This window comes from Cydia pomonella, chromosome 7 (assembly GCF_033807575.1).
Source record: "Cydia pomonella isolate Wapato2018A chromosome 7, ilCydPomo1, whole genome shotgun sequence".
Taxonomy (NCBI): Eukaryota; Metazoa; Arthropoda; class Insecta; order Lepidoptera; family Tortricidae; genus Cydia; species Cydia pomonella.
The window spans coordinates 21,821,586-21,849,570 of NC_084709.1; the positions used below are offsets into that span (position 1 = coordinate 21,821,586).

The window sequence follows — 27,985 nt, forward strand, 5'->3', positions numbered from 1 at the left end:
TTATATATTATATATTAAAAGTAAGTAAGTAAGACAGTGTAAGGTGATTTTATTAGCTCTTATAAAGCGATAGCTGAACTTTAGCAATTTGCTGAGCAATTTATTGTTGTCTGTGTGTATAGGCCGCCATTAAGTAATTTTGAAATATTTGAAAGTGTAATGGATTCTGTGCTACTTAAAATATCATCTTCTAGTAAGAAATTATTTATATGCGGCGACTTTAATGTAAATATTTTGGAAAATTCAACAATGTCTTGTAGATTGTTGAATCTATTCAAATCTGGTAATCTCAACCACATGTTTATGGAGCCTACTAGAGTGACTGCTACTAGTGCAACCTGTATAGATAATATTTTCACTGATATTGTTCCTATTACTAAAAAAGTTATCAGTAATTTAGAATCAGACCACTTAGGTCAATTAATGGTATTTGAGACATTAAGGAAAAATACTTTAAGAAAACAAATAACTTTTGTACCAGTAACCTCGGACCGCGTAGAAAGAATGAAGCAAAGTCTAGTTCAGGCGCTACCCTTTTTGTCTTCCGATATGGGTCCAAATAGTATGTATAATTCATTCTTTCACACTTTTATGGATCATTATAATGCGATATTTACTTCAAAATCGGTCGTAGTTAGTGGTGCATCAGTTTTTAGTGAGTGGGCTACTGCGGACTTACATCAACGAAGACGTGCACTGTATGCCTTGTATGAGGAACGGCGGTTTAACACGAGTGATGAATTTAAAGAACATGTCAAGCAATATTCGAAAAAGTTTAAAATAGATTGTCATATAGCTAAGCGAAATTATCTAAGTCAAAGAATAAAAAATAGTACCAACATTATTAAAGCAACCTGGAAAGTAATCAATGTGGAGACTGGTCGCTCGAAACACAGAGTGAATGATTTTAAACTAAATATTGATAACAAAATTATAGATTCCAATTTAGAAGTAGCTACAGAATTTAAAATTTTTTTCACTGACGTACCAGTTTTCACAACTAAGGATTTAAATTCATCACCCTCATCTGCTGTTACTCTATTAAAAGATAACGCTCCAGAGTGTTGTGGAGATTTTCATTTTGAACGTGTTTGTACCTCCGATGTAGTAAAGGCGTTTAATTCGGTTAATGTCAAAAAAACGAATGACCTCTGGGGAGTCTCTGTCCATGCTGTCAAATCCTTAGTAGAAATTATAGCGCCTGACTTAGTAATTATATTTAACAACAGTGTTGATTGCGGCGAGTTTCCTGATTTAATGAAACATAGTAAAATAACTCCTTTATTTAAATCGGGTAGCAACTCTGACCCCACTAACTTTAGACCGATATCTGTGCTACCAACGTTCAGTAAGATTTTTGAAAAATTAATTCTTTCTCAATTAGTACGACATTTTAACGTCAATAATTTAATGCATAATAAGCAGTTTGGTTTTACACGGGGTCGCTCGACAACCGATGCTGGTGTTGAGCTAATTAAGCATATCTTCGATGCCTGGGAGGAGTCACGAGATGCTATAGGTATCTTCTGTGATTTGTCTAAGGCCTTCGACTGCGTTTGTCATGAAACATTAATCAGGAAACTACACTATTATGGAGTTAGAGGAGCGGCACTGGATTTACTTAAGTCCTACTTAAATGGTAGAATACAAAGGGTCGATGTGAATGGACAGCGATCACCGGGGTCATTGGTCTCTATGGGTGTACCACAGGGGTCAATATTGGGACCTTTCCTGTTCCTTATCTACATAAATGACTTGCCATTCCTTGTAAAGACCCACCATGATATAGTATTGTTTGCAGACGACACTTCACTTATTTTCAAAGTCAAACGACAGCAACAAGCTTACAATGATGTAAACGATGCTATTTCTAAAGTAGTAAATTGGTTCAATGTTAATAATTTATTGTTAAATGAGAATAAGACTAAATGTATTAAGTTTGTCACTAGTAATGTAAGGCATGTACAAACAAGTGTCATTGTGAAGGATGAGGAATTGGAATTAGTTGATAGTACAGTTTTTCTTGGTATAACTTTAGATTCTAAACTCCAGTGGGGTCCCCATATTGCTACTCTTTCGAATAGACTGAGTTCTGCAGCTTTTGCAGTAAGCAAAATCCGTCAGTTAACTGATGTCAAAACAGCTCGATTAGTATATTTTAGTTACTTCCATAGCATTATGTCATATGGTATTTTACTGTGGGGTGGTGCTTCAGAGATAAATACCATTTTTGTTCTGCAGAAGAGGGCTATTCGAGCAATATATAAAATGAACCATAGAGACTCACTGAGAGATAAATTTAAGGAAATTGACATCATGACAGTGCACTGTCAATACATTTATGAGAATATTCTGTATGTGCATAAAAATATTGCCGATTTTAAGAAAAATTGTGACATTCATAATATTAATACTAGAAATAAACATAAGCTCGCCGTGCCCTTCACTCGGCTCCATAAAATTAAAAAATCATTCATGGGTAATTGTGTGAGATTTTATAATAAACTTCCAAACCATATTACTGAGTTACCAATTAATAAATTTAAGAATCATGTAAAGCGTAAACTTATTTCTAAAGCTTATTATACCACACAAGACTACATGATTGATAAAACAACGTGGGATTAATTGTGATTCGAAATGATTAATTATTTATTATATTTGAATAATGATGATGAAATGGATATTCCAATGCATGTATTTCCTTTGTTGTTTTTATTATATTTGTTTGACATTTAGAATTTATTCTAGAAACAATCTAGACTAGTATTTTTTATACATATTTTTTTTGTATGACTGTATTTTGTGAAATTTTTAGTATTCAATTTGATCTATGAATTATATTCATTAGTATTATATATGGAATAATATTTACAACATCAATAAATTGCTCTGATAATTAGATTAAGATAATTATATGTAATACTGTCTTACTATTCATAAGTGCTTGTTGCTAGGCCTACATGAATAAAGTATATTTGAATTGAATTGAATTGAAATTTACACATGGCACTTGGATTATCGGTCGTTGACTCAAAAATTCTTTCTAGATTATTGCTCCATTCACTGCACACTATCACATTTATAATAATAATAATTCAGCCTATATACGTCCCACTGCTGGGCACAGGTCTCCTCTCATGTGCGAGAGGGCTCGGGCTATAGTCCCCACGCTAGCCCAATGCGGATTGGGGACTTCACATAAATAAAATAAAAAATAAAATAAAAATAATTTATTTCAGGTATATCTATAGGTATACCTTTGAATTTCTTCGCAGATGTATGCAGGTTTCCTCACGATCACATTTATTTACTGTATAATAAGCTATCGATGTTACACTTTAAACAATATAGATTAGCAGAAAGCAATGGAATTAATCGCGAGGCGAGACTATCAAGAGGACGCTCGAACCGGCAGCTGTTACTTATTTTATCAAGGAAATTAATTAACAATGACATCGTTGGCGTCGACGCCGGTGCAGTAATGCCGCTGCAGTTACCATTCGAATGTCATCTTTATGCAGCCAACTGCCAATGAAAAATCCCTATACTACCCTCAAAAGCAAGAGTAACGGGTAACATATTGTAGATACTTGCATAAACAGAGACACATTTTGATTTATTTTAAATATATTACGACCAGTTTCTTTTTCTTCTTCTTCTTCGTCGCGTTGTCCCGGCATTTTGCCACGGCTCATGGGAGCCTGGGGTCCACTTGACAACTAATCCTAAGATTTGGCGTAGGCATAGTTTATACGAAAGCGAGTGCCATCTGACCTTCCAACCCAGAGCGTAAACTACGCCTTGTTGGGATTAGTCCGGTTTCCTGACGATGTTTTCCTTCACCGAAAAGCGACTGGTAAATATCAAATGATATGTCGGGGTTTGAACCCGCGATCTCCGGATTGCAAATCGCACGCTCTTACCGCTAGGTCACCAACGCTTATATTACGACCAGTTTCTATTGACGAAATATAAACTTCTTAGTTGTTTATTGCTTTAATTTTATATGTCATATTTAATAAACTGAACCAATGCAAATTCCAACCATGCTAAGTCGCTCGCCAATATTTACGTGAAGTATGAGCGCGCGCGGTCATACATTGTCATTTCCAAGAGTGCTAAGTATGGGTGCCAAGTTTAGCGTGGTGGTCTCATGTCGTTCTCAAAAAGGTCTCGTATTGAAATTGAAAGCAACTGGTTCAAAACGCCAAGTGTTTTATCTGATCTGTTGGTACATACTCTTATTAATTATTATCACAACACTAAAAATATACGTTCAGATCCGTTTGAACACCTCGCTACTTTTGCGGGTCGTGCTGTGTGTTTGTGTTTGTGTGCGTGCTGTCATTTTTACATGACAACGTGCATTTTCATGAGAATTAGAGCCTAATTATTAAGTATTGACGAGGCAAGTTTTATTCCAGCTAACCTAAAATAATTGAAAGCCATCCATGATATTTTTTTATACGGTGACAAACAAGCTTACGGCCCGCCTGATGATAAGCAGTCTCCGTAGCCTATGTACGCCTGCAACTGCAGAGGAGTTACATGCGAGTTGCTGGCCCTAACAATCCGCACCCTCGTTCAGCTCTGGCAACCTTACTCACCGGCAGGAACACAACACTATTCTAGGTCTAGTGTTATTTGGCTGCGGTTTTCTGTAAGATGGAGGGGGAAGTACCTCCTTAGTTGTTTAGTTGGGCTGTGCTCTAGAATGACATCCGCTGTGCTATGCCCTACCACACAAAGTGAGATGACATTCACAATGCCCATACCTCTCTTTTGGACGTAGTTTAAGGACTTACCGGGGTGCAATATTCATTCATGAGTGAAAGTTTATCGACTTTGTATTTTTGTAAACCTGGGACTTACTTGCGAATAAATCCTCTGAAATAACACAGTGAGCCATTTAGGATGTACGTACTTACCTAGCACTAGATTGACACAAAATCCTTTTTCTTAGTTATGTATAAGTTTATTAACACGCCAAAGCTATGACGTTGCAGCGGTCTCTACAGGTTGTTTTTCATTAGATACTAGTCGTTTTTTCAAGCTTCCAGCATTTCTTCAACGTTTTATTGTTTATTTTGTGTGTATGCTAATATTGATATTATCTAGGAGACCAAGCTTCTTGCTTGGGTAAGTTTTTCCTGACACCGAGTTATTATATTTTTGCAAAGTTTGCTTGTATGATATTTTCAGGCACTTTGTCATTTCTACAAAAAAAAATACCTAAGTAGTGAGTAAGTAAGTAAATAGTCTTTATTGTGCAGTTAAAAAATAAAAAATAAGATAGTTAGATAGTTTTTCTACGACTAACTTCTAATTGAAATATGACAATTCGTTTAATAGAAAAATAAAAATAAAACGTTTATAAATTCAATTTGTAATAAATAATATAGCTCACGCCCCGATGCCACAGATTGTGTTCTCAGTGTATGAATAACCTAATTACCTTTATGGTTTCTAGTATATTGTGAATTAATAATTCATCTTGTGCTTTTTCTTATTCCTTATGCCTCCTGGTGTTAGTTTCTTCACTATGACTAACAAATATTGACCATTATTTTCTAGGCCATGTTAAAGAAAATAATGAATAAGTGCTTTTTACATTACAGTGTTCAACGTTCCCACGGCTTTGAGTTGGTCTCCTCCGCCGACCGTGCGGGAGTTTATTGCAGACCATCCCTTCGTTTTTATCCTGAATGCAGGAGATAGCGCGATCTTTGGTGGAGTTTTCGCCAACTAGGTAAGTATTTTTATTTTATTTCATTTGTATTCAATATTACTGTGTTACTTCATTGCTTTTCTTTTATAATTCCTTGCAACTACTATGCCATCCTATACAATGCCTCACAACATCAAAAAAATAATTTTTGTAGGCACCTATAATACCTATAGAAACAGTCCAATAAAAATCTGTTATTGTGAGGAATTTTTCGTAATCCTTTTAAAGACGGTATAAGTGTACCTATCCCACGTAATCAGAACCCCTAGTTTAAATTTATTCGATAGCGTAACGTGACGTACGCGTTTGCGTTAAGTCTCATTTTGTATGGGATTTTGAAACAGCGCGCCAAGCGGGCTGTTTTGGTAACTCAAAATCCCATACAAAATGAGACTTAACGCAAACGCGTACGTCACGTCACGCTATCGAATAAATTAACTGACTTACTTTTCACTTTCCGCTTTGTGCAGAAAGTCCATTATATAAATAAGTCCAGCCGGCAATCAATAATGCATAATCAGTCTTTGGAAAGTCGACTCATTTCTACATGTATGTAGGTATGAGCTTTTAAATATTTAAATAAAGTCATACCTCAATTATATTATAAATGCACTAATCGTGTTTTTATTTCTCAGGGCCCTAACAAATACACAGACGGACAGTAAAGTTGTGGATCACAGACATGTTGAACAAACTACGAGGAAACTATTTTTTATAAATAAATTAACTGTTATGCAACTTTGTTTTCATTACGAAACATGCAGTGGTAAAACCACTCAAACTCAAGTGTGGGGTTTATGAAACGAATGAAATGAGTTTCATAAAAGGACCACACGGGTGTTATATGCCATATTATGAGTAGTTACATACACTGCTTTATTTACACACATATTATAAGCTCTCTATTATATATATTATATATATCTAATATATTCAGGAACCATATGGTACAGCCGGCTTAGGGCATCGTTATTCACTCGCTGAACTCGTGAATATGAGTAGGCGTCTCCGAAATATGTTTATCGCTCATTTTACTCGATTTTATGTTGTTTTTGTTAGTTTATACACAACATATGTATAAACTAATTAAAAAATAAACTGAACCTCAAATGGCGGTACTTAAATGAAAACTTTTACACACATGTCACGCGTCCCTAGTTTTTTTTTTATTCAGAGATAAACTAGAGTATAGGGGGGTTGCTGCCATATCGTTCCATATCTAGTAACACGCAAGATTTGTCGAAATCGGGTTGGCAACTGTCAAATGTTTGCATAGATGGCGCCATCATAGCTTGCCCCTATCTCTAGTTTTATTCTATGAGATTTGGCTTAAAGGGCTGGCATCCAAGCTATAAAATTCCAAAAAAAAAAACAAAAATGTAACACAATTAGCAATAATAACATGTTTACAGATAATGAATTTGTTGTACAATATCTGATATTTTTTTTAATTCAGAGATAAACTAGAGTATAGGGGGGTTGCTGCCATATCGTTCCATATCTAGTAACACGCAAGATTTGTCAAAATCGGGTTGGCAACTGTCAAATGTTTGCATAGATGGCGCCATCATAGCTTGCCCCTATCTCTAGTTTTATTCTATGAGATTTGGCTTAAAGGGCTGGCATCCAAGCTATAAAATTCCAAAAAAAAAAAATGTAACACAATTAGCAATAATAACATGTTTACAGATAATGAATTTGTTGTACAATATCTGATATCCTGATATCTTAATCCTGCCCGTTATTTGCGGTTTTTACGCGTGCCGTTATACGCGTCAAAGCGATTAGGTTGCCGCGGTTTGTCTACAGGTTTGTTGTTCTCCATTAGTTAATCCATTTTGTCGATCTTCCTTATTTCTTCAACTGTTTGTTGTTTGGTGTGTGTGCTAATATTGCTATTATCTATATGACCAAGCTGCTTGCTTGGGTGTATAGTTGTGCCGTAACTATATTTGAGTGTGTTTTGTTTGACATATGATATTTTTGCAAAGTTTGCTTATATGATAATTTTAGGCGCTTTGTCATTTCTACTAAACAACTTAAACAGATCATTACTAGTACATATATGACAATGAGTTTATTTTGCGAGAGTATAATAGAAAAAAAACAATCAATCACCATTAAAATATCGTATTCCTTAGCATAAATTAAGGTCACTTAAAAAAAATGACATGTATACTTTGTAAGGGTAATTTGTAATCAATAATATAATTTACGCGCCGATGACACAAATTGTGTTCTCAGTGTGTGAGTCGCCTTATTACATCTGGCCAGTACTTTCTGAATAAGTAACTTATCTCGACCTTTATTTGTCTTATCTTCTGGATTCTTCCTTATTGCTAACCATTATTCTTTTTTATGGCTATGTTCTAGCTAACAAGTGCTTATATTTTCACATTTCAGTGTTCCCCGTTCCCATGGCAGCAAGTTGGCCTCCACCTAGAGTGCGGGAGTTTATTGCAGACCATGCCTTCATTTTCCTCCTGAAGGCGGGAGATAGCGCACTCTTTGGCGGAGTATTCGCTAACTAGGTAAGTGTTAGACTATCAGTCCAATTCGAATATGCACTGACATCAAACCGATATTAGAATGAACTGTCATTTCGCGTTCATTTCGCTCAGACTTGTCCGCACAAGTATTAGTGCGAGCGAGACGCCCGCGCTGATATTATGATTCTAATATCGGTTTGATATCAGTGCACGTTCAAATTGGCCTGTTAATTACTGTTGCTTCATCGCTTTTCAATACAATAGTACATTACAATTCAAGTGCGGAAAGTAGGAAATTCACAACGAGTGGCAATAAATTAAAACAAGGTGTGTTTTATATCGACACGAGTTAAGTTTTAAATTTCCGACATACGCACGTATAGTGCTAGTAACCGCACTTGGGCGGTAAAGTAGCATCATACGAGTATGTACTGTAATAGTACATTAAAACACGACCGAAGGGAGTGTTTTAAATCGACACGAGTTGCGAATTACCTATTCGCACATGTATCGTACAACGTTTTACAGTACATATGGCCCTTTAAATGTACGACACAGTAACGTAATATGCTAATTTTTAACTATGATGATTTTGCCAGTGTCAAGTGTCGTTATTCAGTGGTAACTTTTAAGTGTGTTCGTAGAGCATGACGTTGTTCGGTAGTTGCTTTTAATAAAGAGATAGCTGGACTTTACTAAAAGTCACGATGGATTGCCGAGTGTTGAGTAAAACATGGTTAAACGCGTTTCAAAATTAGTTTTTCACTAGCTGCACACTTCCATGATAGTTCACTGCATAATAAGCTATCAATATTACACTTTAAACGACATTAATGAGCTAAAACACAAAAAAAAATCTCGAGATGTCTTCGCCATCTTGAATCTCAACAACAACTTCGTAAAGCGTTGTCAGACACAACCTATGTGACGTTTGTCATAATATGTCATATCATAAAGTTTACATGATATCAATTTGACGTGAACTAATAAAGTCCATAAACTGTACCACTGTTCATATAGTTTTACTGTACTTAACTAACAAATACGGACTGTAATTTGGTCTGAAATAAATATATATTGAATTGAATTGAATAAAGTGCAGTATGATCTTTGATCAGTGAGGTGAAACTGGACCTATCGGGCACTTTCGGCTCCTTTCGGCTCAGCGTTGCTACGACCAATTATTAGGGTTGGCAAAACTTGACGTCCCTTTGCATGCACAGCCCACAGATAAAATAGATTAAAATTCGACAACTCAAAATAGCCCAAAAGGATAGTGCGATATATTAGGAAGGAGCAACATGATTCGTCCCTGAATCGGTGTCAAATGATATTCCTTACATAAGTTCCGAAAAACTAATTGGTACAAGCAGGATTTGAACCCGCGACCTCAGGATTGAAAGTCGGATGTCAGATTCACTCGACCACCACTGCTTCATTCATCAAATAATAATTAAGTACGATAATTGATGGACGGTCGCCAGTGTTGGGAATTCGTCGCAAAACAGCTCATTGTCTCTTTGCAAAGGCTGGTGTGCAATATTTATTTCTGGATACTGTAGTTATGTGCTATTATTTAATATTTAAATAAATTCTTACCCCAAAATTATAAACGCACTAATCCTTTTTTTATTTCTCAGGGCCGAACCACCGGTTAATGGAGCTACTGAGGACTGCGATGGACAGTTGCGGATCACAGACATCAAGATAAAGTTAATTGTCATGACATGTTGAAAAAACTACGAGAAAACTAATTTTTGATAAATAAATTAACTATTCCGCAACTTTTTTTCATTACGAAACATGCAGCGGTAAAAACCACTGAAACACCTTTAAGTTATTAGTTAACTATATACAGTACCGTGAAATCACTCAAATATACAAAAGATACCAAACATGGTCTAAAATCAAAGCGAGTATCTTCGTACCGTCATGACCCTTATCTGAATGTCGTAGTTCTAAGGTAAAATATGTTTATGGAGGAAAAAACGCAGACAAAATTCTCATGATTTTTAAATACCAGATAGTGTAAGCAAATATGAATTTTACGTTAGCAATATGGGCATGTCAGAATGATGGGCAATGTTTTATGACTTACCTGGCAATACTTTAGTTAGGAAGTGGTAGGGGTAAGCGGAAGTTAAAGAGAGTGGTTATAGACTCGATCACTTGGATTGGGAAAATCAAAGAGATGAAATCTTGATGGTAATGGGTTGAGCAAAGTTAAAGAGGCACTTACATTTTATAATGAGAGCAATCGGGTTCATATATATTTATAATAAAATCAAAAAGTAGCTCAGATTTTTGAAATTTTCTGCAGCAATGCAGTCGGTAGTAATGTCGTGCTGCAATAATGCGGCGGTTTAATCTGAATCCGAACGGTGTCTTTAATGTTCAAAGATTGCGTGATAAATATTTTGGAGGGTAGAAGTAAAAAGAACAATCTCTTTTGGGAGAACTGTAGCTAGTGTAGCTAAAGTGTCCAGCTGGCAGCTGTAAATAATAGTTCGAAATCTCTCCGGTGGCGCTAGGGTAGCACAAGGCCATGACATGAACTTAGACGTTGTTGACGGAGTGAAGTGCGCTGTCAGTGATTTGTTTTTTTTTTATCGAAGTCAAACATTTGTCCGCGGTGTATCATGGCGCTATTTAAGGTTTTTTGATGGACACTTTTCATACACATAGATTGTATTCCCTCCCGCCATAATAAATATGAACAAAAAGGCTACATTTACTATATTAGGATTGTGACTTATATTGGGACTGATAATTAATTACGTGATGAACTTGTGGGCCATATTTGTAGTACTTGACTATAATCGGGAGGTTTTACCCCTTATAAGGGGATATTATTTCCCACTTGGTCTATTCGTATAAACTTGTATATTTATTTTTTAAATGGCACAACTCAAAAAGGTTACCATACAGTTTAAGACTCTTGATAAATATTAGATTTACTTAAAAGTAACATAATTATTGTTCACTTAAGCTACCAGTAAGGCCCGGTACAGACGGACTGCAACTCGACTGCAACTTGTATGGTTCTGGACTGCAACTTTGAGTTGCAGTCCGTCTGTACCGGCCCTAAAGTATCGCTATGCTTTAAGATTTAGATTTTTTTGTCTTGGGATGTCCAGTATAGTAGACGTTGTCGGTTTTTATTTGAATAGGTCGGTGGTGGCAAACAAGCTTACGGCCCGCCAATGGTAAGCAGTCTCCGTAGCCTATGGACGCCTGCAACTCAAGAGGAGTTACATGCGCGTTGCCGACCTTAATACTCCGCACCCTTGTTGAGCTCTGGCAATCTTACTCACCAGCAGGAACACAACACTATGAGTAGGGTCTATTGGGTAGGGTGGGTAGGGTGTTATTTGGCTGCGGTTTTCTGTAAGGTGGAGGTACTTCCCCAGTTGGGCTCTGCTCTAGATCTGAAATGACATCCGCTGTGCTGTTTGTTAATCTTGAGATTTCTATGTACTGTTTCGGTAGTCAAAGTGTGGTTTTAATGATTCCTATTGTTACATCATCGTAATATTTTATATAACGATTATGGTTTAAGACATTTATTCTCATAAGAATATACATTATTCACTTAAAATGAGAATTTAAATTTAACTTAATGCTATACAATGACGTGGTGTGTATGTTTTTGCATCCCTCGGAAACACGAGTGAATTCGCATATATACTTATTTGAATAGGAGTAAGGTTGGTATTCGTAGCGCACCCGCGGCCGTGCAATGCAAAAACTGTACAATATTAACTAATTAAGAGTGGGTAGCGTAACAACAACATGCATAACTCTGCGATTACAGTATCCAAGAATTAATAGTTTTAGATCAAAATATGTCATGCTTCTTAATGTAAAAGTATTTTAGGAGCAGTATAAGTTTTTTTTTTTTTTTTTAGTTAACGTCGTATACCAAGCAGTTTTGTATTTGAAAATATTCGTTTAAGTTAATAGGCTGATTTGCCTTTTTTGATTGCAATTGTTATATGTATTTAACTATTTTAGCGAAATATTTTCAACAACATACCGTTTCAGTTTATTTTTGAATATTTTGAACGAAGGACTATTTTTAATACTCGGCGTCAATTTGTTGTACAATTTTGCACCTTCGTTTAAAATACTTCGTTTTCCGTAATTTGTTCTATGGAAGTGTAACTTTAAGCTATGTTTATTTCGAAGATTATATTTATTCTGCTTATATGTAAATGAAAGTTTTGTATGCAGTTTCTTATGTAAAATTTTATAGACCAAGATACAGGTTTTAAAAACGTAAATTTGTTTAATATGCATAATTTTAAGTTCTTCGTAAATTTTTCTTGTTGAAGTATAATAGTCATATCCAAATAATACCTTTAGTAGCTTATTTTGCGATGTTTGCAACTTATTCAAGTGAGTGCTTGCCGCGCAACCCCAGATCTCAATTAAATATTCTAGATGTGGCTTTACTAATGAGTTGTAAATTACATAGCGTACATTTCTAGGGAAACAGCCGACGACATGGCGCAGTGAGCCTGTTAGCGAGATCATTTTTTTCCTGACACGGTCTATTTGGAGATTCCAAGTAAGGCGCGGCTCAAGTAATAGACCTAAGTATTTTTCTTGTGAAGAAGCTTTAATTATTTCTCCATTGATATGTAGTGATTCGTAAGGTCCAATAGTTTTATTTTTAGCGGAAAATATCATATAACTAGTTTTTGATGCGTTAATAGTGAGAAGATTTTGTTTAAACCAATCTGTTAGCTTGTTTAAGTCGCTTTGAGCACGATCTATGAGTTCATCGATTGACTTTCCAAAATACATCAAGCAAGTATCGTCCGCATAGAGAGATACTTGTCCCTGTAAATCAAGATCCGTGATATTATTTATATAGGTTATAAAAAGTAGTGGGCCCAAAATTGACCCCTGCGGTATGCCGTATGTGATTTTTTTAGGACTACTAATCATGCTGCCTATTTTTAAGACTTGTTGCCGGTTTTCTAGATAAGATTTGATCATTGAGAGAGCTTTTCCTTCGACTCCTATATGTTCTAACTTTTTAAACATCAAAAAGTGACTAATGGTGTCGAATGCTTTTTTTAAATCTACAAATATACAGAGTCCCAAGTTTCTTTTATCTATATTTTGTCTTATATCTGTTACTAGGTCTAACGTTGCAGATAGGGTGTTCGATTTAGCTCGGAATCCATATTGAAATTCAGAAAGGAAGTTTATCGAATTAAGGTATGTCTGAAGCCTCGTGTGAATAATTTTCTCTAATATTTTAGAAAGTATAGGAAGAACTGATACAGGGCGGTAGTTTCCTGGACAGGTTCGTTTTCCGGTTTTAAATATTGGCGTTACTTTGGCTATCTTCATACTGTCAGGAAATGTACCATCTCGTAAACATTGATTGAAACTGTTTGCTAGTTTAGCAACTATTAGGTCTCTGATACATTTAATACTTTTAGTGCTAATTTTGTCTATTCCTGTACTTGTGTTAGCGTCAAGATGATCGATTATTTTGCGGACTTCGGAAGTGGTGCAAGGTTCGAATTCTGTAAGATGTTTGTCGGGAATAGAGCGGTTACATAATGTACTAGTGTCTATAGTATTGTGATACATATCAGGAATTTTGTTGGCTAATACGGACCCAATGGTAGCAAAATATTCGTTGAAGTATTCACATATTTCTTGTTGGTTTATTATTTCTCCATTTCCCGTATCTAAACTTGTTGGCATAACAGATTCCTTTAACTTGTTTTTGGATAAATCATTTATCATGGCCCACATTTTCTTTGGTTTATTTTTAAATTTAGCAAATGAGTTTTGGTAGTAAGTATTCTTTGTTTTCTTTATAGTAATTGTTACTTGATTTCTCTTCCTTACAAACTTCTCTTTTAATTCTGTATTGTTTATATCCCCTTTCAGCTGCCGCCAGTAGTAATTCCTTTCATTTATTCCATTTATTATTTCCCTATTTATCCATTCGTCTTGTGGCAGATTTTGTATCTTTGTTTTCACTATCTTACATGATTCTATCTTTTCTTTAATGTTTTTTTCCAGATTTTCATATGTTTCACTTTCTTCAGCTGAATTTGTAAAGCTTTTATATAATTTATCATAGTCTATGGCTTCGTATTGGACTTTCTCTCTTGGATTATGTTTCATTTTCTTAACTTCTAAGCATATCTGTTTGTGATCCGATAGCGCTGATTCTATTATGGTTATCTCAAAATGTTCTTTTCTTAAATTAGTTGCTACATGATCTAGTAAGGTATTAGTTGTATTCGTCGTTCTTGTGCCGTACTCTATATCAATTTTGTTTAGTATATTTACTCCATTTTCTTCCAGCATATTTAAGTATTCTATGGCGGCTTGATTTTTATCGAGTAAATCAAGATTGAAATCTCCAAAAGTTATAACTCTCTGGCGTTGCTCTAACTTTTGACTATATTCGTATAGGAACGAGTCTATGTTTGAGTATCCAGGTCTATATATACCTCCAATATGGAGCGCAAATTTTTCTAAGTAAATCCAGATATAATTAACGCCACTGCTGTACAAGTTTTCTGTTATTTTATGGTTAAGACTCTTATGTACATAGATTGAAACTCCACCTCCTATTTTATCAGGTCTGTAATTGTAGCAGTGTGCGTAGTTAGGTATTTCCAGAAGAATCGCATCATTATCTGATTTTATCCATGTTTCTGTCACGATTATAACATGTATGTGACTCTTGAAGGACTTTAAGATACACTTAAGTTCGTCTAGTTTTCCTCGCGTCATGAGACTTCGAGCGTTGGCGTATAGAAATTTTAGCGATGTGCTGCTTATAGGTATGTCTGCATAGTTGTCAATTTTATTATAAACTATATCATCATCACTGGAATAAATGCCTTTACGATCTAGTTTTTTGACTGGTCTTTGACAATTTGCGGGACACCTTTGATATATTTAATAATTAGATTCTGCTCACCGCTTAGCTGGCGTTGGTCCAGTTGTTCTTTAAGTCGCTTCAAATAATCCTGTTGAAGCGGGGTTCTATCCCCGTATATTTTTATATTGTCCATGCCAATGTTTTCTCTGTTTCGGAGTATTTGTTTTGTGTCATTTTCATTGTTGAAACTCACTTTAATTGGTCGATTTTTGTATTTATTGTATTTTCCTAGACGTATAATTTTATCGGGATTGGAACAATCTTTATGGACTTGTCTGATTATTTCTTTTACCAAGTTGTTGTCTTGCATTTTTCGTTCCTTTGCATCGGTGCTTGTAGGTTCTTGGATACCGACAATGATTATATTTTTATTTCTTAAATTTCGTTCCTTTATCTCTTGTAGCATGTTTTCGTATGACAAATTTGACACCTCTGCAATATTTTGTGGTTGGTTTTTAAGCATTGTTAGATCTTTTTCGAGACAGTCTACTTTTCCTAAAGTTTCCTGGTTTGTTCGTTTTAGCTGTAGAATATCTTCTTTTAATGCTGTCTGTTCTTGCATCACACTGTTGTTGACATTTTTAATGTCCGCTATCTGTTCTTTTAATTCACGAAAATCCTTGCATAAATTAGCTAACATTTCGTTCTGATTTTTACTGAACTCCCCGAATTTATCTTGAAAGTCCGACCTTAGCTCTTGGACTTGTTTTATAAAGTCACTATAGTCCGAATCATCCGGTGATTTTCGCTTTCGCATACTGGAAGAGCATTCCAACTCTTGCCGGAGTTTAGTCAGGTCCGGTTGCGATCCGCTAGGCGTAATTTCGTCCATAATGCCACTTCTAGTGAGCGCGGGATCTGTGTGCTAGTGAGAAGGAGCAATATTATCGGGCGCGCTCGCGCCGCTTCGAAAACAAGCGTGCTGCAGACGTGTGCGAGAGCGGGTTAAAAAATAACAAGCGTCTCTATCCCCCGAGGGGGTGAAGAGCCGTCACCTCAATGTTGGCCGCGTCACTGTGTTTTTAACTGCACTTGTCTACTTAAAACTTCAAACTTAATTACTATACTGCGCAGAGTTTATTATACTTTGTTTACGTGTCACAAATTTAATTACATTTATTAACACAACCAAATACACGTCCGTTTGTTGCACACACCGCGGCAAAATTTTGTACTGTTAGTCTCTCTAAGTACTGTAAAATGTTCTAAAATTTTCTCCAACATTTTTGTAAAGTTTTCTCCAAAAAAATTTACGGCAACATTCGTTTTTTTATTAATTATTAAATTGCGGTATGTTGATATCTTCACTACTATCATGTTCTAATACTAAAATGTGGCTATTATAGTACAAAATTACCCATTGGGGAGTAAAGTAGGCACATTTAACGGTAAACATAGATTTATATTTTTTGATAATTTCTCATTACTAATAAATTCATTCCATTTCAGTGTTTTCTGCGACATACGCTTCTCTTCCACGACAGATATACTTTACGGCTGACCATCCCTACCTGTTCCTTTTGAGGACAGGGAACACCCCACTCTTCACCGGAGTGTTTGCCAACTAGGTAAGTAACACAATTACTAGTTTGGTTCCTCATAAACACTAACCGCCCAGAAAGCTATAAAAAGGCCTGCTTCATTATATTTTAAATCTTAATTTCGGCAAATCAGAATTGCAATTAGTGTAATATTGTTGTGATTTCTTGTTGAGTTTTTACAAGCTTTTACGGCTCGATTCGACGAATGAAATACGATATGTGGAAATGACGGAGTTATGAAGTAACCAACATTAAAAAAAAAACACAACCGAATTTAGAACAAATTTTCAAATCTTGAAGTCGGTTAAAAATGGAGCTTTGTGTAGACGCCATAATCAAGAAGTTTATAAAACTTTGTCAATTTACTAATTTAACACAGTTTAGTTTTTATTATTAATTTTAATGATATATGTATTTTGCCTAGAATTAAAATTTGAACAATTAAGTAGGTATGTAAAATATGTGTCCTATCTAAATAAATGTGCTAAGTAATTTAACTGTCAAAAGAACTTTATTATCACGTTCTCTCCGACATTATGTGTTTGATTGTCTATAATACATAAAAATTTTTAATGAGCCTATAAAGTGTCCCACTGCTGAGTAAAGGCCTCCCCCCAGACTTCCAATCTTCCCGATAAACTGCAGCATCCGTTCAGTTGCTGAGAAATGCGTCCAGGTCGTCCCGCCATCTCCTCTTAGGCCGACCATGCTGGCGTTTACGTTGTGGCACCCACTCCGTGGCTAGTTTAGCCCACCTCTGTGGGTGCATACGTCGTACATGGCCTGCCCAGTCCCACTTCGGCCATAAATAAATGCCTTAATTATACATTAAATTAAAAATGTCGTATTTCATTTCAGAGCCATCGCAGAAGTATGAAAGCAGTACAGTGTCACACATGAAACGAAGCGTGGTTTTTCTCTGAACTAAATATATTAATTTGAATGTGCAGTATATTGTTTTATTGCAGCTTATTCAATTTAATAAGTATAACCAACCTTTAACTTTTATTATAAAACTAAGCGTATGAAAACTCTGGACAACTGTCTAAAAATAGGAAGGGGCAATGAATTACAATTTTTTTAAAAACCCCAGACGCCGGGCACATAAAAAAGTAGGCTAAAGAGTTTAAAAATGGTTTACCTATATCACTTTTATATTATTCTAGGAAAAACACCTATTGTTGATAACTTTTGGTTGGTAAGACCGTTCAGAACCCTGAGGCAGTCCGAAGAATTATGTTGGTGCAAAAAGGAAGGTTCTGATACTTTTGGTAAGGGATGAGTCAAAACTGTCACCTATTACGAACATATTACGAACGAAGCCGGATGTACGGAAGTTTGAAATAAGACAAACAATTCTAGATGCCGCTATTCATGCGAGAAAAAGCAATTTAAGATAAACAATAAAATTAAGTTAAGGTAACTTCTTTAATTACTAAGAAATCAGTAATTTTATTATATATTATTCACTGATAGTTTTTTTTTTAATAAAATTAATCTGGTTGTTATTGTCATGCTATGCTAAATCAATATTTGTACCTAATTACCTTCATTTGTATGTATACCTTTAAATCCATTACCGTCAGAGATACTTACACATACACACACACACACACACACCTGCTATAACTGATGGCAGAACTGAGCCAATACAAAACTTTACTTGATAGGATGACGCCTTATGTGTTTTTGGTTTTCAAAAACTCATAGTGGTGTGTTCCTGCCGGTGAGTAAAGTTGCCAGAGCTCAACGAGGTTGCGGAGCGGGGTCGGCAACGTTTATGTAACACCTTTGGATTTGGCGTCCATAGGCTACAGATATAACATAGAAAATGTATATATTTGCTGGCATCATTACTTAGTTTTATTAAATTATAAGTATGTAATTAGTTCGTAAGTTTTCTAACACATTATATTATTGTTAAAGAAATAAATAAAATGAAATGAAATTATTCTGCTTACCATCACGCGGGCCTTACGCTTGCCACCGACGTAGTATTACATACAAGCTTCATATTTATAAAAGAGCCCTTTACGTAATAAAGTAGTAGCATAACAAATGATTGGTTCCAGGCGAATCATTGTTGGGCAGAAAACTCAAAATATGTCGAGCAATATTCGACTTTAGAACGTAAAGTTACCGGTTTACAAGGAGTATCAAAAATAGTGGGGATCCGGCTTTGGGCATAATCAGTATCGTATTCTGATTAGGAAAAAGTATAACTTTTTTTTGGACGCGTAAATTTTTGGCTGTCCCATAGAAAAAAAAATTCGCGACGAAAAATTTTTCTTCTACTTTTTCCTAATCAGTACATGATATCGAATAGACCCTTAAACGGATCTCCAATATTTTAGTTACACCTTGTATAAACATTAATAATAGATTGTTATTATTATTTAGATAGAAATTCGCTCGTTCCATTACAAGTATCCTCAAAATATACCGAGCGAAATTCAACTTTTTAATTGGGTAGGTATTTGAATGTACATAATATTATAGACACTCCCGCCTAAAAAAAATAATCAAACCTAATTTCTATTCCAGTATTCGTAGCTGAAGGGACGAGTCTTGTGATCAACCCGAGAATATACGAGGTCCGCGCCGACCATCCCTTCTTATTCACACTTCGGGCAGGAGACAGCACACTCTTCAGCGGCGTTTATGCTAACTAGGTAACACATGACTATTGCTTTACGTTCCGTCACCCTAAACCTTATCTTCAGCACTTACCCTGTTATTCATAAAGTTTTTTCAAGCAGTAGATAAATAATTTACCTTTAATTTACCAACGAAAAGACGATGAATTGAAAATGCAATAAAAAAATCGGGTAGAATTTACAAATATGTTTGCAGTAAAATGGATGAGACTCAAGGAGAGCACTGATTTTCAGTCAACCAAAAAAACTTAAAGCTAATTCTTCTAACTCTTAACGAAGTTATTAAATAACTAACCTTACTAACTAGAATAGTTCGCACCAAGGCGAAGCTATTGGACAGGTTATAATTTCAAAGAAAACTCTGGACAACCCTCTAAAACAAGGGACGGACAATGAATTAGGTACAAATTTGGTTTAAATAAGGCAATTATATATTCCATGTCCTGAAGTAATCTTAGAGATGCTGGCTACATTAAAAATAGGTAAAACGGCTTAAAAATGGTTAACCTATATCACTTTTGCTAAGCTAATTCTTATCTTATTCTTAACTAAGTTATTAAATAACATACCTTACTAACTAGAATAGTTCGCTTCCAAGGCGAAGCTATTGGACAGGTTATCATTTCGAAGGCTCTAGTAGTGTCAGGACCGCATCTTGAGTCCCAGACTATAGAAGTTTCTCACTTATCCTGGTTAGGTTTCAAAAACAATAGTTGGGTACTAATTTACGAGATTGATTATAATAATGATGTCAATTATTTTTTATAAATACATATGTCACCATGACAGATATTTAATGACAAACGATTAATGGCTAATTGAGACTTCTAACGTGTTTATGAATAAGGCCCTTAGTAAATGGCTTCGTTCAAAATGTTGCTCTGTTAAAAGTAAATTAATTGTATCGTATTTCATTTCAGGGCCATCGCAGAAACATGTGAGCAGTACACAGTAGAATAGTAACCGGATCCAGTGTCACACATGAATTTATAGTGGTTTTTCTCTGAACTAACGAAATATATAAAATTTGAATGTGCAGTTTTTTTTTTTCATTTTAGCTTAAGCCATTCTATTCAACTTTTATTAGAAAACTAAGCTGATGAAAACTCTGGACAACTCTAAAACAAGGGACGGACAATGAATTAGGTACAAATTTGGTTTAAATAAGGCAATTTTAAATTCCATGCCCTGAAGTAATTTCAGAGACGCTGGCTACATAAAAAATAGGTATAAAAGCTTTAAAATGGTTATCCTATATCACATTTACCAATATCTGTACCTCTAATTACCGTCATTTGTATGTCCTTTAAATCCAAAAATGTCAGACACACACACACACACATGCTAAAACTGAGCCAAACTTTTACATGCATGACGCCCTATGGGTTTTTGGTTATCAAAAACTCATAGTGTTGTGTTCCTGCTGGTGAGTAAGGTTGCCAGAACTCAACGAGGATGCGGAGTTTTAGCGTCGGCAATGCGTATGTAACACCTTTCGAGTTGCAGGCGTTCATAGGCTACGGAGACTGCTTACCATCAGGCGGTGCTTGTTTGCATAAAGAAAGTTTCATATTTATAAACAAGACCTTTACGTTATGAAGTAAAATATTGCTTGACAAATGATTGGCTTCGGGCGAATCATATTCGAATATTCGACTTTACAACGTAAAGTTACCCATTTACAAGGTGTTACATAAATAATGGGGATCCGGTTATGTCATATTCGATCGGGCAACATTTTTTTTTGACCCGAGAAATTTTTGGCCTTTGTATGTAGGGTTGGCCAAATTAGAAGACCTGTCCCATAGAAAAATAGAAAAAAAAAATTCACGGCAAACAGTTTTTTTTTATATTTTTTCGTAATCAGAACACGATACCGAATAGACCCTTAAAAGGATCGGCACTGTTTTTATTAGACCTTGTATAAACATTAATAATATATTTCCATTATAAAGATTGATGATGAGATTTATGCATGTAATTATATATAGAATTTCGCTCGTTCCGTTTCAAGTATCCTCGAAATATATCGAGCGAAATTCATCTTAAATTTAAGTTCGAATACCTACTCGAATGTTCATAAAATTTGAGTTTCACGGGAAATAGGTACTCCCGTCAAAATTAAAATAAATCAATATAACGTTATTTAGGCACAAACTCCTAAATTTAAGTACTTGTAATACTAATTTTATGGACCCAGTGTCAGAAATACATACATTGAAATTGAAATTGAATTTCTATTCCAGCGTTCATCGTAGCTGTTGAGACGAGTCTCGTGATCAACCCGAGAATATACGAGGTCCGCGCCGACCATCCCTTCTTATTCACACTTCGGGCAGGAGACAGCACACTCTTCAGCGGCGTTTATGCTAACTAGGTAACACATGACTATTGCTTTACGTTCCGTCACCCTAAACCTTGTCTTCAGCACTTACCCTGTTATTCATAAAGTTTTTTGCAAGTTGTAAATAAATAAATAAATAAAAATATATTAATTTACCAACGAAAAGGCGATGAATTAAAAATGCAATCAAAAATCAGGTAAAATGTACAAATATTTTTGCAGTAAAATGGATGCGACTCAGCGAGAGCGCTCATTTTTAGATCCGAACCAAAAAAAAATTAAAGCTAATTCTTATCTAACTCTTAACTAAGTTATCATAGTAGTTTATGTGACTGCTACATAATAAAAGGCATTAAAATACACGAGTGTGGGTTTAAGAAACGAACGAAGTGAGTTTCTTAAAAAGATCACACGAGTGTTTTAATGCCTAATTGTGTACAGTTACATACACTATTTTATCTACACACATATTATAAACTTTCTATGAAATATTCACTAACCGAAATTACAGCCTCCGTTGGTGCATCGTTGCTCTCTTGGCGGAACTCGCGGATATATGGATTATATGGTGGCGTCACCGAAATATTTTTATCGCTTATTTTAAACGAAGCTTTTGCTATAGTTACCTTAAAAACAACAAAACAAATTCATTTTATACCTAAACCTAATTAAAAGATAAACTGTACGTCAAATGGCGGTAAATGAAAACTTTTTCACGCATGTAGTTTTTTTTTTTCCTATTATTCGATATAAACAATTTTGACTAACATGCGAGTTATGTCAAAATTATATGCAATTGACATTTCATTTCGAACAAAAAGGCATCTCGAATGATATTAGAATAGAGGTCAAATCGAATTGCTTTTTTTTTAGAGATGTTCCAAAATTGAATGCATAACCAAATCGATTTTGATGTGGTTATGAAGCAATAACTACATTATAACAGATAAGAAATTTGGTGTAACAAAACAGTTTATCGTAATGTTGGCCATTATTTACGGATTTTAAAGGCATCATAGAGGGTTTATGTGGGTTGTTTGGGTAGGGGGGAGGGTGTGTGTAGATAAAATGACTAACCTAACTAACTAGACGAATAATTCGCTTTCAAGGCGATGTTATAGACAGGTGGGCACTAATTAACGAGTTAGATTTTAATAAATACATACTCTCATAGTTTAAACTATAGGTATAGAAACAATATATTTAAACAGAAATGATTGTGACCATTAGTGTACGTAATCTACAGTTGTATTGATTTACGGGACAAAAACGTAAGAAATAGGGTGACAGTCCCGTATATACGGGATATATGTATATAAACGTTGTTCTGTATTCTTATCCGACTTCCAAAAAAGGGGTGATAAATTCTACGGATGCTTTTTCATGTCAATAAACGATGTCGCTGTAAATTATTGATTTTCTATAAAGTGCATAGCTAAGTGTTTTGTTCCTGACTGTACTTACTGTCCTTACCTCTGTTTTCACTCACCTTGGTCTCCCCTACTGTAGGTAAAACGTATAGGTACACGTACGAATATGTAATTCGCAACTCGTGTCAACTTAAAACACTTCCTTCGGCCATGTTTTAATTTATCGCCACTCGTTGCGAATTTCCTACTTTTCGCCCTTGTATCGTAATATAGGTACTATTTCTACAGACACGGTTCTCTTTCCGCGTAAGATACATATAAATATTATATTTAGTTACTTTATTGCGTCGTTTTTCCTTTACAGGGCCCATCGCTGCCAAAAATGTTGCTGCAACAATCCCTGTCCATACGAGATTGTCGTAACGTACACATTCCGGGTAATGGTGTTTTTTTTTAAATAAATGAATATTTGTAATTTTGGTGTATATTTGCGTTTTACTTCTTAAATACTTTATTTATTTTTATGACATACATGCAAAACCAACAGCTTCAAACATTTCTTTTTTTTAAACAAGCATACGGCCCGCTGATGGAAAGCAGTCTCCGTAGTCTATGTACGCCTGCAACTCCAGAGGAGTTACATGCGCGTTGCCAACCCTACCCCCCCCCCTCCCTCGTTGAGCTCTGGCAACCTTACTCACCGGCAGGAACACAAAACTATGAGTAGGGTCTAGTATTATTTGGCTGCTGTGTGGCTCTAGATCTGGAATGACATCCACTGGCTTTGCCCTACCACACAAAGCGACACATTCACAATGCCCATACCTCTCTTTTGGACGTAGTTTAAGGACGTACCCGGGTCAAATCTTTCTATATGATACAATAGAATTACAAAGCCAATTATAGATTTTTACTATTAAAAAATTAAATATACCAAAGATCAAATATAACTACAATTCATTTACACATACAGGTACAGCACAACCAAGGTATACAGCAAGCTGCAAAACTGCATAGACACTTGTGGCCATGCTCTTCTACCACTGACTGTACAAAACTTTTAACGAATATCCAAAATAAAATAAAATCCAAATGTACAGTCAACCAATTAGAATCCTAGGCCACTATAGAACCTTGTCGCTTTAACTACTAGATACTTGACACACATCACTCAATAAGCACTGTCGTAGAAGTCATTATGGCATGGTTCTATAGTGGCCTAGGAATCAAATTGGTTGACTGTACCTATAAAACTTATATACGTAAACGTGTAGGTATACGTACAGTCAGCGTTAAATACTTTGTAGTAACGTGGTAGTAACCAAACTAGCCTAATAGTTCGGTGCATCATATATTTAGTATGGTGTACCGGATTTGGCCACTTTGACAAAGTATTTAACACTCACTGTACAACACGGCCGGTCAACTCTACTGCTGTGAATGTGAAAAGGTGTTTAAGAGCAAGTTTGACCTGGCCAGCCACATACGAGCTCATAAGGGAAAAAACCCTTGATTGCTGAGGTCACCGTCATCGAAATCGATGTGAAGGACTTTCTATCACCGCACCGCTCGCCGTCGGCAGGGTGTTCATCCTCACACCTTAGAACCTAAATGGTCGCGTACTGTGCGGTTCAAGAGGAATTTCCTCCCGCGGACGCTCCGGCTGTGGAATGAGCTCCCTTCCGAGGTTTTCCCGAGGGTCTACAGTATGGGGTTTTTCGAAAAAGGAGTGTACAGTCGGCGTCGAATACTTAGTAACAACCAAAGTAGCCAAATAGTTCGGTACACCATATATTTAGTATGGTGTACCGAACTATTTGGCCACGTTGACTGCTACGGAGTATTTGACGCTGACTGTACAGGTTTTTAAAGGGTCGGCAACGTGCATGTAACACCTCTGGAGTTGCAGGCGTCCATAGGCTGCGGTGACTGCTTACCATCAGGCGGGCCGTATGCTTGTTTGCCACCGTCGTGGTATAAAAAAAAATACAATTCTAACATAGTTTTTATGAAACGCGCAGAAGCATTTTCCATGTTTTATTTATGCTATATATATATACTTACCTAGACTTAGACCAAGCTAAGTTTGCAGCGATTTTGATAGCCCAGCCTATGCAAATGTTAAGTAAACGTCATAATTCGTAGAAGGTTGATGTTTAAAATAATGGTTGCACTGTCTGGGCTGTCAAAAACATAATGAATGGTCTGACTCTATGTACCTACATAGTATTAGTAAGCCAAGCCCGAACCTGCGCTAGAAGCATCACCCATAGGGGAGAGGGGGGCTTGTTTTAACAAAATTCAAACTTCTGCTCATAGCTCCCACAATTATGAACTTAACGTTAATTACAAGCTTTTATTTACTTTCACCTGACCGTTGTCTGTCTGTAATCAAATTTTGCAAGTTAAATTTGACCCACTTCCCGGTTTCCGATGAAGCTGAAAATTTGCATACATATGTAAGTCGGGTGACAATGCAATATTATGGTACCATCGAGATGATCTGATGATGGAGACAGGAGGTGGCCATAGGAACTCTGTGATAAAACAACGTAACCTAATTGTGTTTGGGGTTTTTAGCATTGTCTCGATGAGTATTAGTTACTTGTGGAAAGAAAAGTACAGTCAGCGATAAAAGCTTGTACCAAAAATGCAATTTTTGCCAAAAACTTATATTCTTTTACTTACATGTCGGAAATATATTCATCTTTTTTATCTATATGCAAAATACCACACAGATTGCCTGGTTTCACAGGTAGAAACCATTTTAAAAAAAGTCGGCGGTTAATATTTACCCCTTATACTTACTCACCGACAGGAACAAAACACTATGAGTCGGATCTAGAGTTAGACCAAGACAAGTCTGCGACGATTTTGATAGCAAGGGTTATTTTAACCGTCAAACTTCTATGTTCTATGAAATTATGACGCGTAAATAATACTTGCACTGCGTGTGCTATCAAAATCGTTGCAGACTTGTCTTGGTCTACCTCTAGTATTATTTGGTTGCGGTTCAAATTTAACTTTGATTATTAAGCGCTGGTGGCCTAGCGGTAAGAACATGTGACTTTCAATCCGGGGGTCACGAGTTCAAACCCCGGTTCGTACCAATGAGTTTTTCGGAACTTATGTACGAAATATCATTTGATATTTACCAATCGCTTTTCGGTGAACGAAAACATCGTGAGGAAACCGGACTAATCCCAACAAGGCCTAGTTTACCCTTTGTGTTTGAAGGTCAGATGGCAGTCGCTTTCGTAAAAACTAGTGCCTACGCCAAATCTTGGGATTAATTGTCAAGCGGACCCCAGGCTCCCATGAGCCGTGGCAAAATGCCGGTTATAAGTTAATAAGAAGGTTTATTAACTACTACTATTAATTAGGTTAACTTTTATGTGAAGGAGGTATTACCTCCAAATTGCCATTATTTGGCATTGCTGTTAAAACAGCCAAATTATTTGCTTAAATACGAGTTTAAATGTTTAAGTGAAATCATGACAAAGCTCAAACAATAGCGACCATAAAGATAACATGGAAAGCGAAAGGTAGCCCACATTAATCTCTGGTTTGTTCCTCTGACAGCGTTCATTAAGGCACAAAAGCGTGGTCTATCATCTAGTTTCCGCGCTAGCCCTGACCACATGAAAGGGATAACAGTTCTGGAAAACTGTAGGTGGTTATGTCGTTATGTTCTTGAGCGATGCTACGCTTTTACAAATTGGTGCTGTAATGCTGGGTGCGCCGGACAATGGATGAGTTAAAAGGTACGTATGTTAGTCGAAATGTTAGCTTAGTTACTTAAGGGAAGAATAGCTTTGCGATTCTAACGAAATAACGGTACTTTTTCTATGAAATTCTATTTCGGGAGAAAACGGTTTTCACTAGCTAAATCTTAACAAATCACTTTAATTTTAATGCTGGTCGCTTCAGCATATTTCTTATTCTAGGTTTATAGGTTCCGCTTTAAGTAAACAAAAAATATTGCAAATTTGGAAAAAAAAAGAAAACCTATGAACCTCGATTTGCATTGTGTCAATAATATACTTAAAACCCCCTCGTTGCACAATTTAGGTACTATTGACTGGTACCACTGAATATTAATGAAGATTGAATGTTTCGTGACTTTTTTCTATCGATCCAAACCTTTTAAGGTTTTTGTTAGAATCTACCCTTGCAAATACAGGCTGTTTTTGTCATCAGTAACCAAACTCTGATGGGTAAATATAGGTTATACTGAACAACTTTTACTATGGGTCCAACCCCGAAATCGCGAAATATACTTACTTTACTCTTTTCTCAAATCATCGCATTTAATGTACTTACTGCTGTGGCGCAGCGACCCGAAGTGGATCTTGGCCTCCGACACCAAAGACCGCCATGCTTCTCTGTCCAAAGCCGTTTCTGTCCAGTCGACGGCGCCGAGTTCGCTAAGGTCTTTTCGCGCTTCATCTCTCCAGCGGTACCTAGGGCATCCAGACGGTCTTCGGCCATTTTGAACAAAATACATTGCTGCTCGAAAAACTTTTGAAACTTTCTGGTAGTGTCAACATAATTAAAAAAACTTTTAGAATCGTTTCATAGAACTAAAACCTTACGTCTAGTTTATGTTTTTGATTATATCAAAAATATACATTCTATAATAATTTAAAAATTTTGTAATTTAAATTAAATTTTGAAGCACATTTTGAAGTATATGTGGCTTTTTGACTTCCAAATACTGGTGATTCCTACTGCGATTAGCAGCCCGATTCGAAGAATGATAAAGAAACGTTTAAGATCTTGGAAAGATCTTCAAAAGATCGATAGCTAAACGACGTGTCAAAATTGAGGTTTATTTCGATTCCGCTGTGATCCCAATAGGATCTATCTACGATATTTCTAACGTCAAAGTGACATTGGTTGCCCGAATCGAGCTGCTTCTGTCAATT

General features: G+C 35.9%; 1 protein-coding gene across 6 annotated transcripts in view; it reads left to right on the forward strand.

Annotated features, from left to right (window-relative positions):
* Positions 1-23,540, forward strand: part of LOC133520143 (alaserpin-like) — a 72,802-nt gene extending 49,262 nt beyond the window's left edge. The window contains exons 9-10 of one of the 6 annotated variants that reach the window (XM_061854496.1): positions 21,590-21,720; positions 23,422-23,540. In XM_061854496.1, the coding sequence (XP_061710480.1) occupies positions 21,590-21,720 (131 nt within the window). In that variant the 3' untranslated portion in view covers positions 23,422-23,540. Of the gene's footprint in view, positions 1-5,621; positions 5,753-6,366; positions 6,470-8,134; positions 8,263-9,860; positions 10,005-16,594; positions 16,714-17,544; positions 17,652-19,230; positions 19,359-20,263; positions 20,382-21,589; positions 21,721-23,421 lie in introns of those variants that run through there. The other 5 variants (XM_061854513.1, XM_061854499.1, XM_061854514.1 and 2 more) reach the window with 5 other exon arrangements.
* The last annotated feature ends 4,445 nt before the right edge of the window (positions 23,541-27,985 follow it).